Source organism: Symphalangus syndactylus, chromosome 4 (genome assembly GCF_028878055.3).
Source record: "Symphalangus syndactylus isolate Jambi chromosome 4, NHGRI_mSymSyn1-v2.1_pri, whole genome shotgun sequence".
Lineage (NCBI taxonomy): Eukaryota > Metazoa > Chordata > Mammalia > Primates > Hylobatidae > Symphalangus > Symphalangus syndactylus.
Genome location: NC_072426.2, coordinates 44,821,909 through 44,835,775, shown reverse-complemented (window position 1 = coordinate 44,835,775; position 13,867 = coordinate 44,821,909). Strand labels below are relative to the sequence as shown.

General features: G+C 46.7%; 1 protein-coding gene across 1 annotated transcript in view; it reads left to right on the top strand.

Annotated features, from left to right (window-relative positions):
* Positions 1 to 982: 982 nt before the first annotated feature.
* Positions 983 to 13,867, top strand: part of NPFFR1 (neuropeptide FF receptor 1) — a 37,556-nt gene continuing 24,671 nt past the window's right edge. The window contains exon 1 of the mRNA XM_055274573.1: positions 983 to 1,317. Coding sequence (XP_055130548.1) covers positions 1,311 to 1,317 — 7 coding nt within the window. The 5' untranslated portion in view covers positions 983 to 1,310. The remainder of the gene's footprint in view (positions 1,318 to 13,867) is intronic.

Sequence of the window (13,867 nt, the reverse complement as noted above, 5' to 3'; positions counted from 1 at the left end):
CTTTCTAGCTATTTTTTTTTGTACCCATTAACCATCCCTATCCTCCCATTACCCTTCCCTGCTTCTGGTAACCACATGCTTCTACTATGTCCATGAGTTCAACTGTTTTGATTTTTAGATCTCACAAATAAGTAAGAACATGTGATGTTTGCTTCCTGTGCCTGGCTTATTTCATTTAATATAATGATTTCCAGTTCCAGCCATGTTGTTGCAAATGGCTGGATCTCATTCTTTTTTATGGCTGAATAGTACTCCATTGTGTATAAGTACCACACTTTCTTTATCCACTCATCTGTTGATGGACACTTAGGTTGCTTCCAAATCTTAGCTATTGTAAACAGTGCTGCAACAAAAACATAGGAATGCAGATAGAACCTGGGATCTTTATTCATGTGGCAAAAATTTATGGTGGTGTCTGCTGGGTGCCTGACAGGGGCTGGAGATGAGTATTCTCCAATTCAGCTCAAGGAACCATTTGTTGAGCATCTACTATGGGCTGGGCTGGAACTTTGGTATCACATTTACTCCCCTCAAAATCATTTTACAAATGCAGAAACATACTCAAGTGCAGGTATTATTATAAGAAACTTTTCCAAAGGTGCCACCCCGTGAATGCCTGAACTGGTTAATTTCAAAGTCGTGGTCACCTAGCAGACCTTGTCCCCATTCTCCTGGGAGAGCCTGGAGCTGGTGGGGCTCCCCCCTGCCTCCCTCCCGAAGCCCTCCTGTTTTCACAGCTACCTCTCATCCCCTTCTCAGGAAGGCCCAGAGTGCTGGACCCCAGGCTAGGGTGGGCAAGGATGAGGAGTGGGGACGGAGGCTGGCATGTGGGACACGGGAGAGAGGCGGGGAATTACGGGACACCGCTGCCAGGGCTGCAGTGGGAGGAGGGGTGTGTCCCCTACTTCGGAGGGGCGCTCGGGCTCTGTGGAGAGAGCGCCATGCGGGAGGCTGGCCCGGGGCGCCCTCGCTCGGCGGGCACAGGTGCGAGGGTGCCATGACGACTGCGCCTCACGAGCCCCCTCCTTCCCCTGGTCGCGAGGCGCGGGGCGGCGGGCGGCTGAGCCGGGCGGGCAGCAGCGCTGCGCGGGAGCCAGTCAGCCCGACTGGAGGGAAACCGGCCAGGGCCTGGGTCCTGGGAGCGCACGCCCCCTGCCCACCTCTGCCCGGACAGACCGGACCTGCGGAGCGCGGAGGCAGGGGCGCAGCCCGCAACCAAGTGCCCGGAGACCGTCCCTCTGCCCGCTGGCCCGAAGGGGCCCGCTGCCTCCCGCCATCGGAGACCGCCTGAGCCCGCAACTGGGGGCAGCATGGAGGGTGAGTGGTCCCAGGGCTGGGGGCCAGCCGTGGGGCTGGATACCGACTCCGGGGCATGGGGCCGAGGGAAAGGAGAGGGGCCAGGCAGCTGATCACCCACGGCTGTCCAGAGCCAGAAGATGTGACACTCTGTGTGTGACAGAGACACTGAGAGAGGGAGAGAGACCTGGGGTACCCATGTGTTCACGGTGTGTATGTGTGTGCGTGTGTATGTGAGACAGAAAGATAGACAGACAGAAAGAGACAGATGGAGAGAAAGACCTGGGGGTGCTCTGTATTCATGTTGTGGCTGTGTGTGTGAGAAAGAGAGAGAGACAGAGACAGAGACAGAGACATGACACTGAGAGAGAGAGACAGAGACAGGCAGAGAAACACTTGGGGGTGCCTCTGTATTCATGTTGTGCTTGTGTGTGTGTGGGTGGGTGGGTGGGTGAGAGAGAGAGAGACCTGGGGTGCCTCTGTATTTATGTTGTACATATGTGTGTGCATGTACAAGACACACACACACACACATACAGAAAGAGAGAGTCCCTGTTGTGTGTGTGCACGCACACAATCCCTGCTGTCTGAACAGAGAATCATTTGAGACCAGGTGAAGAGGTGAGGACAGCTTGGCTATTAGCTTCAGAGGAATTGTCACTGACTTTGTCTGCTTGAAGGGGTGGGGTTGCTGGGGAGATGGGATTCTAGAGGTGATATCCTCCATGCAGAGAGAATTTCTCTCCCTAGGGAAAGGAGAGTGAACTACGGACCTTACCTCCAGGATTTTAAGGGATAGCAGACCAAGGCATAAGGCTGCTTGCTCCCACCTTACCAGAACCCTCTCTCAGCCATTGTGGACAAGGGGAACCATATTTAGGATAAGAAACTGGAAAACCAAGGGCTGGTCCAGTGTCTTGCTGGATGTCTTTGAGATAGTGCCTAAACCTTTCTGTGCCACTGGTCACCCATCTATTGAATGGGGGAACTTAACATTCAGCTGGCTTCACAGAGTGTCTGTGAGGGTAAAATAAGATGTGTTGTACAACACGCCAGTATAAGACAGCTGTGGCAAAAGGTAATAAAACCCCAAAATTCCAATTAGTAATTGCAAACACTGCTGTTAAAAAATAAAATCAAGTTTTATAGAAAATCTTGCGAGGCTACACTTGTAGGTTTCCAATGAGCCAGGGTATGAAAAGCACACACACAAAAGAGGCAAGAAGGAATCAATAACCCAAGAGGAATCTGGAAGATTGGCAGGATCTGTAAGAATGGCGTTAGCAAAGAACTGAAGCTCCAGTGAACAGAAGTCAGGGGAAATTGGTAAAGAGAAGAGCAAAGAGCTTTCAAAGTCTAAGAAGAACAAGAAGGAATCTGCTCTGGCTTAGGCTCAAGGGCAGGCAGAGCAAGGCACAGGCAATTTTACTTCAAACTGTGGAATAAAGAGGATAAGGAGGAAACCGAGACCCAAGATAGTCAAGTGATAGGAAGAAGACATCAAGACACCTACAATGAGCTCACTCACTGAAACCCAGACATATGACGTCCCAGGGACCCAGAGGTATTTACAGATATAATCATTGCTTTTGAGGAAACTACAGAGAATGAAGGAAGTGCCAGAAAACTGAAGGTGGGCAAATGTCCTGATTTTCAAAAAAGGGAAATATAAATTTTTTATCTAAAAAGCCTCTGCACTGCTAAGATTAGTTTTGACCTCTATTAAAATTCCAGAAGAAATGATCAAACACAGTGTACACTTAGGAGACAACAAAGCACTCACTCAGCTCAGAATTTGAAAAAATTCTTTCAAATTCTGAGCTGCACACTTGCAAAGATGTGTGCCTGAGCATGTTCATCTGAGTGTAAAATTGGAAACCGTCCAGATAGCCATAAATTACGTAAACTAAATAAAAAATGAGACACACCTGCAATGGCATACTATGCAGACATTAAAAACCGTGCTTAGGAATTTCTTTATTGACATGGAAATATGTTTGCTACCTACTGTGAGTAATTAGGAAAAAAAATAGGTTTTTGAATGCATGTGTAGTATGATCCCCTTTATGCAAAATTACATAGGTTTATTATTGGAAGTATACATATACAAGTGTATACGCAAAGAGGTAGTCACTAACATCTTTGTTTGATTCTCCTGCTTCTGAAAGTAGACCCTAAGACAAGAGCTTGGATATAGGGAGTTTATTTGGGAGATGATGCCGGGCAGTGGAAGTGAGGGAATGAAGAGCGTGAGATGAAGAAGGGAGAAAAGGCAAGAAATGGGTGCCTTAATAAGCTGGTTTTAGCTGTGGGCAACTGGGGGGTTCTATCCTGCTGGGGATGCTCTGAGAAAAGCGCAGAGCGAACCCGAGTTTTACCCCACCTGAGAGGTGGCATTGGCTGCTTCACCTCCCCACTGGTCTAGCATTGCCCCACTCCTGCAGTTTTGGGTTGTCCCTTTTTGTGACTTCAGAGAAAGCAGAGCAGAGAGACTCCCAGATGCAGACTTGGTGGGGTGCTAAAAATTTGAGGAACCATTCACCCCAGCTGAAATCTTTGGGCCAATGGGATGTGGCAGGCAGAGGGCATCACAAACACAGGGGTTATCTCTGGATATGAGAGTTCTGTCATGTTTACTCTCTTTTGCGGTGCTCAGAATTCTTTGTTGTTGTTGTTGTTGTTTGAGATGGAGTCTCGCCCTGTTGCCCAGGCTGGCGTGATCTTGGCTCACTGCAACCTCTGCCTCCCGGGTTCAAGCAATTTTCTTGCCTCAACCTCCTGAGTAGCTGGGATTACAGGCATGTGCCACCACACCTGGCTAATTTTTGTGTTTTCAGTAGAGACGGGGTTTCACCATGTTGGCCAGGCTGGTCTTGAACTCCTGACCTCGTGATCTGCCCGCCTAGGCCCTTCAAAGTGCCACCACGCCCAGCCTAGAATTCTTTCATAATAAGCACAACAAAACAAAAAAGCATTTTCAAAAAGAAAGAAAATAATGTATTGTTCATTAGAAGCCTATATTAGTACTCACTAAGAACAAATCCAGGAGCTTAAACAACTCAACAGCAAGAAAACAAAAAACCCAATTAAAACATGGTAAGAAATCTGAATAGACATTTCTTGAAAGAAGACATACAAATGGCTAACAGGTATATGAAAAAATGCCCAATATCACTGATGATTAGGAAAATGCCAGTTAAAACTGCAATGAGACATCATCTCACACCTGTCAGGATGGTTTTACCAAAAAGACGAAAGATAAGTAAGTGTTGGTGGAGATGTGCAGAAAAGAGAACCCTTGTGTGGTGTTGGTGGGAATGTAATAAATTTGCACAGCCATTATGGAGAACAGTATGGAGGTTCCTCAAAAAGCTAAAAATGGAATTACCATATGATCCAGCAAGCTCATTTCTGGGTACTTACCCCAAAATCTGAAATTAGTTACTCGAAGAGATGTCTGCACCACCAGGTTTATTTAGCGCTATCCACAATAGCCAGGCTATGGAATCAACCTAAGAGTATATAAACCGGTGAATGGATGAGGAACATGGGGTATGTAAACACAATGGAATACTATTCAGCCTTTAAAAAGACAGAATTGTGTCATTTAAAACAACATGGACAATATTGGAAGACATTATACTACGTAAAATAAGTCAAGCACAGGCCGGGCACGGTGGCTCAAGCCTGTAATCCTAACACTTTGGGAGGCCGAGGTGGGCGGATCACGAGGTCAGGAGTTCGAGACCATCCTGGTCAACATAGTGAAACCCTGTCTCTACTAAAAATACAAAAAAAATAGCAGGGCGTGGTGGCGGGCACCTGTAGTTCCAGCTACTCTGGAGGCTGAGGCAGGAGAATGGCATGAACCCGGGAGGCGGAGCTTGCAGTGAGCCGAGATGGTGCCACTGCACTCCAGCCTGGGGGACAGAGCCAGACTCTGTCTCAAAAAAAAAAAAAAAAAAAAAAAAAAAAAAAAAAAAAAAAAAGTCAAGCACAGAAAGACAAATACCACATGTTCTCACTTATATATTGAATCTAAAACAATAGAACTCATAGAACCAGAGAGTAGAGTGGCTCTGTGGTGGGGGAGAATGGAGTGATGGTGGTCAAAGAGTACAAAATTTCAGTTAGATAGAAGAAATGGTTTTCTTTTTTTGAATTCTATTGCACAGCATAGTGCATAGAGTTAATAATAGAGTATTGTACATTTCAAAATTGCCAAGAGGACCATGTGCAGTGGCTCATGCCTGTAATCAGAGCACTTTGGGAGGCCAAAGCGGGCAGATCCATGAGTTCGAGACCAGCCTGGCCAACATGGTGAAATCCCATCTCTATTAAAAAATACAAAAATTAGCTGGGTGTGGTGGCACACACTTGTAATCCCAGCTACTCGGGAGGCTGAGGCAAGAGAATTGCTTGAGCCCAGGAGGTGGAGGTTGCAGTGAGCTGAGATTATGCCACTGCACTCCAGCCTGGGCGACAGAGCAAGACTCCATCTTAAAAAAAAAAAAAAAAAGATTGAGTCTGGGTGCAGTCGCTCACGCCTCTAAATCCCAGCGCTTTGGGAGGCTGAGGTGGGCGGATCACCTGAGGTCAGGAGTTTGGGACCAGCCTAGCCAACATGGCAAAATCCCATTCCTACTGAAAATACAAAAATTAGCCGGGTGTGGTGGTACACATCTGTAATCCCAGCTACTTGGGAGGCTGAAACATGAAAATCGTTTGAACTTGGGAGGTGGAGGTTGCAGTGAGCCAAGATCTCTGCACTCCAGCATGAGTGACAGAGCGAGACTTGGTCACACACACAAAAAAAGATTGAATCTTAACTAAAAAGAAGAAAAACAAAAACTAAATTTCAGATATTTTCACCACAAAAAATGTTAAGTATTTGATGGATATGTTAACTGGCTTGATGTAATTACTCCACCTTGTATACACAAATTATACCATCGCTTTGTATCCCCAAAATTTATACAATTATAAATTGTCAATTGGCAATAAAAAACTTAAAACTTATTTTAAATCTAAAAAAATAAAAAATAAAAATCAAGTCAATACCATTTGGAGCAACTGTTCATAAGACACAACTGGCTGGTAAATGTTTTTGTAACTCTATCCAGCTGTTAATTTTACACAGCTATTCACAGTGTGCACGTTTTACTAAATAATATTTCCAAAACAAACAAAAGAACAAATCAAGCTAAACCTACAGATTTCCTCTTCCAGAATGGGTTTCTGAGAGGAAAAAATGATGAATACAAAAGTTCAGCAGGACACTGCCAAGATCTCTCAGAAAAACCTTGTGAATTGATTGAGAGACGTAGGAGGGATGCTGGAGGACCAAAAACAAGGGCCTTATGAAAGGTTTGATAGCAGCCTAGGGGTCCCTAGAACTCTGACCCTGATATGACATTAATTAATAATTTAGAGAGAAAATAAAAGGCATGCTTATCAAATCTGTGGATAGGAGCTGTAACACCCACAAGGCAATAAAGTCAAGATTTAAGGTTATCTCAACATACCAAAATGCTGGATTAAAACCAAGAAAATGAAAGGTACATGTAAGTGAAATGTAAAGTCCTGAATTTAGGTCTCAAAAAATTAATGGCATACATTTAAGATGGAGGAGATCTGGCTTTTATTCTTGAGGAAAGTTACGGGGCAGGCTGGGGGGGTGGGTAGGGGAGGTCCCAAAATGGGCTGACTATGAGATAGGTCTGGAGTCCCTCTTGCTGTACATCCTCAGATGTGGGGAGAGGGGGATGATTCTGGGGACAGGGGCTCACTCTTGTTCTGGCTCCTGGGAGCAGAATTGGGACTGGTGAGGGAAGGTTGCAGTAAGACAGTTCAACTCAACCTCAGGAAGAACTTTCTATCACTTAGGGCTGGCCGAGCATCTGTCTTCTCACCAGTTCCCATATCCAGCTTGAGCAAGTGGAGGCTGACAGTTCTGATGACTGACTAGGGGACAGAAGAGATAATTATTGGGTGGCTGGATGAAAACAATGGCCTGGAGGGGTCTCTGAGGGCCCAGAAGACTTCCCCCAACATCTAGAGACAGACACTGCAGTCTGCCAAGCCCCCTGCAGAGTTCTGTGGTCAGCCGGGCAGTAATCCTTATTTGCCTTCCCCACTGGGCCTTGACTGTGATGTTATGCTGTGGGACAAATCAGCAGAAGGGCGACAAATCAGCAGAAGGGCAGCAAATCAGATCTGCTCCCCAGCCTGACCCCAGCCAGACCCCAGCCCAACCCCAGCCTTTCTGGGAGCCCCCAGGGGCCTCTACAGCTGCCTACCCATCCCGGAAGCTCTGTGGCTGAGAGAGGCCCAAAGGCTGGGAGGATATACACCCGCACTGGCTGGAAGTAGGCACAGCTATGGGGAAGTGGCCATGTGAGGAAGGGGGTCACTGGAGAGAAGAGGGGACAGGAGCATGCCAGCTGGTGTCCCTCCTGCACAGGACACAGGACACAGTAGGTCTTAGAGGTCCAGGTGGATGCTGCTTCTCCATATGCTCCTTGGAAATGCTCCTGCCAGAGTCTCTGTGCCCTGTCCTTTTCCACAAAGCATATCATCATCCTGGGGCTGCCCACCAGCCTGGGAATTGAGCAGGGAGACAACCTGACCCCCATTTAATAGATGATAAAACTGAGGCCCAGGAGGCACAGATTGCCCTGGTTTGAACCGCAGCAGGTCTGCACAAACGGTCTAGATTCTGGGGACACTGTGGGGCTGCAGCCTCCATGAAGTCTAGCTTTCCAGCTTTGTCCTGAAGACCTTTCATGACTTCCCGTCTTACTGGGAGGGAAGAATGGGAAAGGTCTCAGCTGCTGCTGGGGAGGCAGAGGCCAGATGGGTGTAGGCCTGGTTCTCACTGGGACCATGATCTGTCTGATGGCAATCTGTCCTGCTTCCAGCAATGAGTTAAGGAGATATACTTACAGTAAGTATTTCTACTACAATCATTGAGTGGCCCATTCTACCGTAAAAACTTTGGGCTATTAGAGCCAGGCGGTCTATGTAAGCAGCTGCTCAACTCTGAGTTCACAAATGAAGAAACCGAAGCAACAGTGAGTGGAACCGACAACACAGCTAACTTCTATCAGATCCCTTTAAGATACAAACATAAAGAATTAGCCTACAATCCCAGCACTTTGGGAGGCTGAGGCAGGCGGATCACTTGAGGTCACAGCTTGAGACCAGCCTGGTCAACATGGTGAAACCCTGTCTCTATTAAAAATACAAAAATTTGCTGGGCATGGTGGTAGGCACCTGTAATCCCAGCTACTCGGAGGCTGAGGCAGAAGCATTGCTTGAATCCGGGAGGTGGAGGTTGCAGTGAACCCAGATCGCGCCACTGCACCAGCCCGGGCGACAGAGTGAGACTTCAACTCCAAAAAAAAAAAAAAAAAAGATAGAAACATAAAGAATTAAATTCAGTCTCTCATGCTCAAAAGCTTTTTGTAGCTCTCTCGTTAATAACTGAAATTGCATTATTACATTATTAGAGCTTTCCTTTTTCTAATTTAATGTCTGACTCCTTTTGAAATGCAAAAGCCTAAAAGAGACGCAGCCTTTGTTATGAGTCTTTTCCTCATCCATGTGAACAAGTTTATCAGAATATTTCCTAAAAGAAGATTCTGCTAGGGATGGGGAGAGAGAGAACGTTAAGTAACCTAGGACTCCAAGCGGTGATGCCTTGTTAGGAGGTAATGGATCTCAAAGGGGTTAGGCGTCCTCTTCTATTATTTCTCAGTTGAGCACAGAGTGACCCTGGTTCTGCCTCTGGCCACTGTGTGACTGGTTTTAGGCAAGGTTTTAGGTGATATATGCACTGTTCATAAAGTGTCAGCTTTGTAGCAGAAGCCTCAGGAAGGCAAAGTTCCCTCCAAATCAAGGATCCCTAATTGCTGCTAATGGACCTTAGAGGTCTTTATATGTGACCTGATGATACCCAAAGAGGATGAGAAAATGGATGGAGGTGGCAGAGCCTAAGCAGGAGCTCCGACTCAGAATAGGTCTCCTGGCTTATTTGATGCACCCTGAATCCCAGAGCCCAGGAAAACCCGGAGGTCTACAACTACTGCATGCTGTATTCTTAGAGAAATTCTCTTTTTGTCGTTGAGTTTTGATTTTCCTGTGAAATGAAGATAATTCTCCTTTCCTTGTCAGAGATAGCTTGATGTTGTACAAAACAAATTTCAAAAATAATGGAAATACTGTCTAATAGTGCCTATGGGATACAGCTAAAGCAGTGCTTCTAGGAGAATTCATAGCCTTTAGTACCTAACTTATCAACATACATTAATCATATTTATGTTCTAGGCCCTGTGCCAGATAATGAGGAGCATTTCAAGCTGAACAAGGCATGGTTTCCACCCCTAAGACATTTCTAGTTTAACTAAAAGAAAAAAAAATCTCTACACTTAGCTGAAGCAGGACGTGAAATGTGGCCAGCACTGCAAGTAAACTGAACTGGCAGACCTTGAGGAAGCAGCCAGCCATTGAACCCGGGAAGGTGCTCCAGGGCATATGTTTAACCTTTCCAAGAGAAAGAGAGAGGGAAATCCCTGTCTCCCCTTTACTTTCCCCTCTTCTCCCACCTTAGGCCTCTTCTACCTCCACTCTCTAAGGCCTGGAATTCTTTTAAAAAGACTGAGAGTATAGGCTCAGTATGTGATAAAGGCAGTTCAGTTTTCACTATGAGGTAAATGACTTGTATCAGAACCTTTTCTGAATACAAGTTTTGATGGGTAAAACCAGAGACCTCCTGGAGGAAGTAAGGAGAAATAAAAAGGCCTCAGAGTAGAAAAGTATAAAGAGGGACTCGTCTGGGGACTCCTGATGGCTGTATTAGCAACTCAGCCCTCAAATTCTTTGGCCTTTGCCAATCCAGATGATTCTTGGAAGAGCAACCTGCTCTCACTCACCAAAAAGAGGCCAGGCTTGCAAAATCCATGTTGCTGTGGTGGGTGCCTGGGACGGAGGGGCTTTGGTTCAGCCTGCAAGAGGAACAGTAAGAGGCTGCAGTTCTCAAGAAGCCTCCTTCCTCCTAGATCCTCTGCCACATCCACTTTTTACTCTCCTAAGCAGTGCTAAGAAAGCTTTTGCCAAGGCTTGCTTCCCTGGGAACAAACCCAAATGAACTGAAACCACACTGTGCCCTCCTGGTTCCCCACAGCTGCCTGGCAGATAGCTAATGCAGTCAATAAGCAGTCTGAAGTTCTGCAAGGCCCTTTGTAATTTACTCTGCTGTCTCTCTAATGTATTAACAACTCCACGAGGTTGGGAGAGGCAGGAAGCCCAGGTCATCCACATTCGAAAGCCAAGGAGAACACAGGGACGAAGTAGCTCTCCCCAGTTCTCTTAGGAATACCAAGAGGTGGCATGGGGGCTTAGGGTCCACTATCATCAGTCTCCCAGCCACCCCAAACTAACTATACCTCCCTTTAAAAATTGTACAAAAGCAGCTTTAAGACAAGTTCCCAAGCTTCTCCTCCAAACCAAGTTTCCCAGCCCCCTAACCTCTCTCTCTCTCTCTTTTTTTTTTTTTTTTTGAGATGGAGTCTCGCTCTGTTGCCCAGGCTGGAGTGCTGTGGTGCGATCTCAGCTCATTGCAACCTCCACCTCCCGGGTTCAAGCAATTCTCCTGCCTCAGCCTCCCAAGTGCCACCATGCCCGGCTAATTTTTTGTATTTTTAGTAGAGATGGGGTTTCTCCGTGTTGGCCAGGCTGGTCTTGAACTCCTGACCTTGTGATCCGCCTCCTTCCATCTCCCAAAGTGCTGGGATTATAGGCATGAGCCACGGTGCCCAGCCCCAACCTCTTATATGCAGTCAGTGACCACCATGGGGCCAGCTCTCCAGGCCACGCTTTCTGATTCCCAGGTCAGTATCCTTTCCTCTCTGCATTAGCACAGTCTCCGTTGAAGATTACACGGCCTGTTAAGAGACAGCATGTGGGATGGTGTTGGGGAGGGAGGTGGGCGCAAACATCTAATCTAGGGAACAGGAACCTTGGGGGTCTATGGTGCTACCCCTGCCCATCTCTACCACTTCCTCTGACCCTGGGATTCTGAACCTGGCCTCCGCAGACTCCCAGGAGGTCCATGGATGACTAACTTGAATCCCCTTGTATTCACCAAGACACTAGGGTTACAAGCAACAGAAACGAGTGCTGGCCGACCTAACCAACACTGGGAATCCATTGGAAGGGTGTGGGAAGGTCATCCAAGGGAAGGAAAAGCTGTATTATGAAGACTCAGAGGCAAATCCAAAGCAGAAGAGGTCTGATTGGCATCCTCTGGCCAGGGGTTGGTGCAGACTCCTGATGGACGGTCCCTCAAAAGCTCCATGTGAGGAGGAGGCTGACTCCCCAGAGGAAAAATCAGTACTCGAGAAAGAAGGGGTCATGGATGCAGGGTGAGCCCAAACCCTGATGCCCAACACTCCTTTGAAATTGTGTGTCAAAATCCAGGGCTCTTTTTGGGAGAGGATCCAATGCTTTTGGAGATCGTAAATTCCTCCAGACAGGAACCATTGATTGGCATAACAAAAGGAAGCTCTAGGAAAGCATCTGTGAAGGAATCAAAATGCATCAGAGTCTTAAAGAATTTGGTGACCCCCAAAATGTTAAGCCACACTAAACTTGACTGTGAGTGGCGGGAGGGCAGGGACTGTATGGTTCAGTGGTTCTCAAATCCGGCCACACATGGAAATCACCAGGGCAGTTTTTTGAAAAATACCAGTGCCTGAACAACCCCATCCCCCGCCCATCATCCATACCTCCCTACCACCCTGTAGAGATTCTGATCCAATTGGGAGGGGCAGGATCTGTATTGTTAAAAGCCAGGTGATTTTGATATGAGTCAGGGCCAAGAACCAGTGACATCATCAGTATTTTATCACATGTATCAGAGTTTCCTTCTGATTAGAAAGGTTAAATGCAAGCTAGAAAAACCGAAAATAAAAATCACTTGAGGAAACACCACCCCTTGTGGACAAATATTGTTATTTTTTTCTGTTCATCTACAGTTCACATAAACGTACACTTTTTATACAGAGTACAGACTTATAATGCGTGTACATACTATTTTGTAACCATTACCATGTCCCATGGTCAATACTTTCCCTCTCATCCTGAGACCTCACTCTGTTCCTTAGGGTAAACTGTGAGAAGTGGAATGGCTGGATCCGGGGGCGGGTCCCTCACTAGGGCGCTGGACAGATGTGCCTCGACTGCGAAGAGCTGATTTGTTGTCCCCTCACCCTGCACCCCTCCCTACAGGGCACATCCATGCTCTCTGGCCCTTACTGAATACTTCAATCATTGCCGATCTGTTTGACGAAAAGGTTAACTGAACAATCCAAGCAAAAATCTGTTTGATGAAAAGGTTAACCCAACAATCAAAGCAAAATTGCATTGCTTAGATTACAAATGAACTTGAACTTTTTGTTTCGTGTAGTTAACAGCCATCAGTCCTGTTGATGCTGCATGTACTCGGCAGCCCTGTGTTGTGTTCTTCAGTGGGTCCAGCGCCTCTCCATCCAGGCCTGGGTTCACTGGCAGCCTCTCAGGAAGAGGTGGAGCACCCATGTGTTCCCAGGATCAACAAGCAAATGGTAACAAGGATGAAGCCATCAGTGGGAGGCCTGTGAACTCAGGGAAACACCCAGACTGATTCTGGGTTAAGCTCATTCATTTAGGGATTGTTTTCTTTCTATTATTTTTCTTTCTTTCTTTCTTTCTTCTTTCTTTCTTTCTTTCTTTCTTTCTTTCTTTCTTTCTTTCTTCTTTCTTTCTTTCTTTCTTTCTTTCTTTCTTTCTTCTTTCTTTCTTTCTTTCTTTCTTTCTTTCTTTCTTTCTTTCTTCTTTCTTTTTCTTTCTCTTTCCTTCCTTCCTTCCTTCCCTCCTTCCTTCTTCCTTCCTTCCCTCCCTCCTTTCCTTCCTTCCTTCCTTTCTCTCCCTCCCTCCCTCCCTCCCTCCCTCCCTCCCTCTCTCTCTCTCTTTCTTTCTTTTTCTTTCCTTTTTTGAGGCAGAGTCTCATTCTGTCGCCCAGGCTGGCATGCAGTGGCACGATCTCAGCTCATTGCAACCTCCACCTCCTGGGTTCAGGCGACTCTCCTCCCTCAGCCTCCTGAGTAGCTGGGACTACAGGCGCCCACCACCATGCCTGGCTAATTTTTGTATTTTTAGTAGAGATGGGGTTTCACCATGTTGATTAGGCTGGTCTTGAGCTCCTGACCTTAGGTGATCCGCTTGCCTTGGCCTCCCAAAGTGCTGGGATTACAGATGTGAGCCACCGTGCCCGGCCAGGGATTTTTTTCTTATTTGCACTTCTTTCAGTTTGTATTATAAAAAATTATGCTCACATCCATTGTGTGGCTTAGAACTATCAGCTCGGCTGCTGCTGCCTCACACCGAGTGCCATGTGTATGATGTGCTCTCAGTTCTCACACGTCGTCTCATCGAATCCTCAGCACAGCCCTTCTTTGGTAGGTGTTCATTTATCTCCATTTTACCAATGAGGAGTCCGGCTTCCAGGGAGATGACATGACCTACCCTAGGT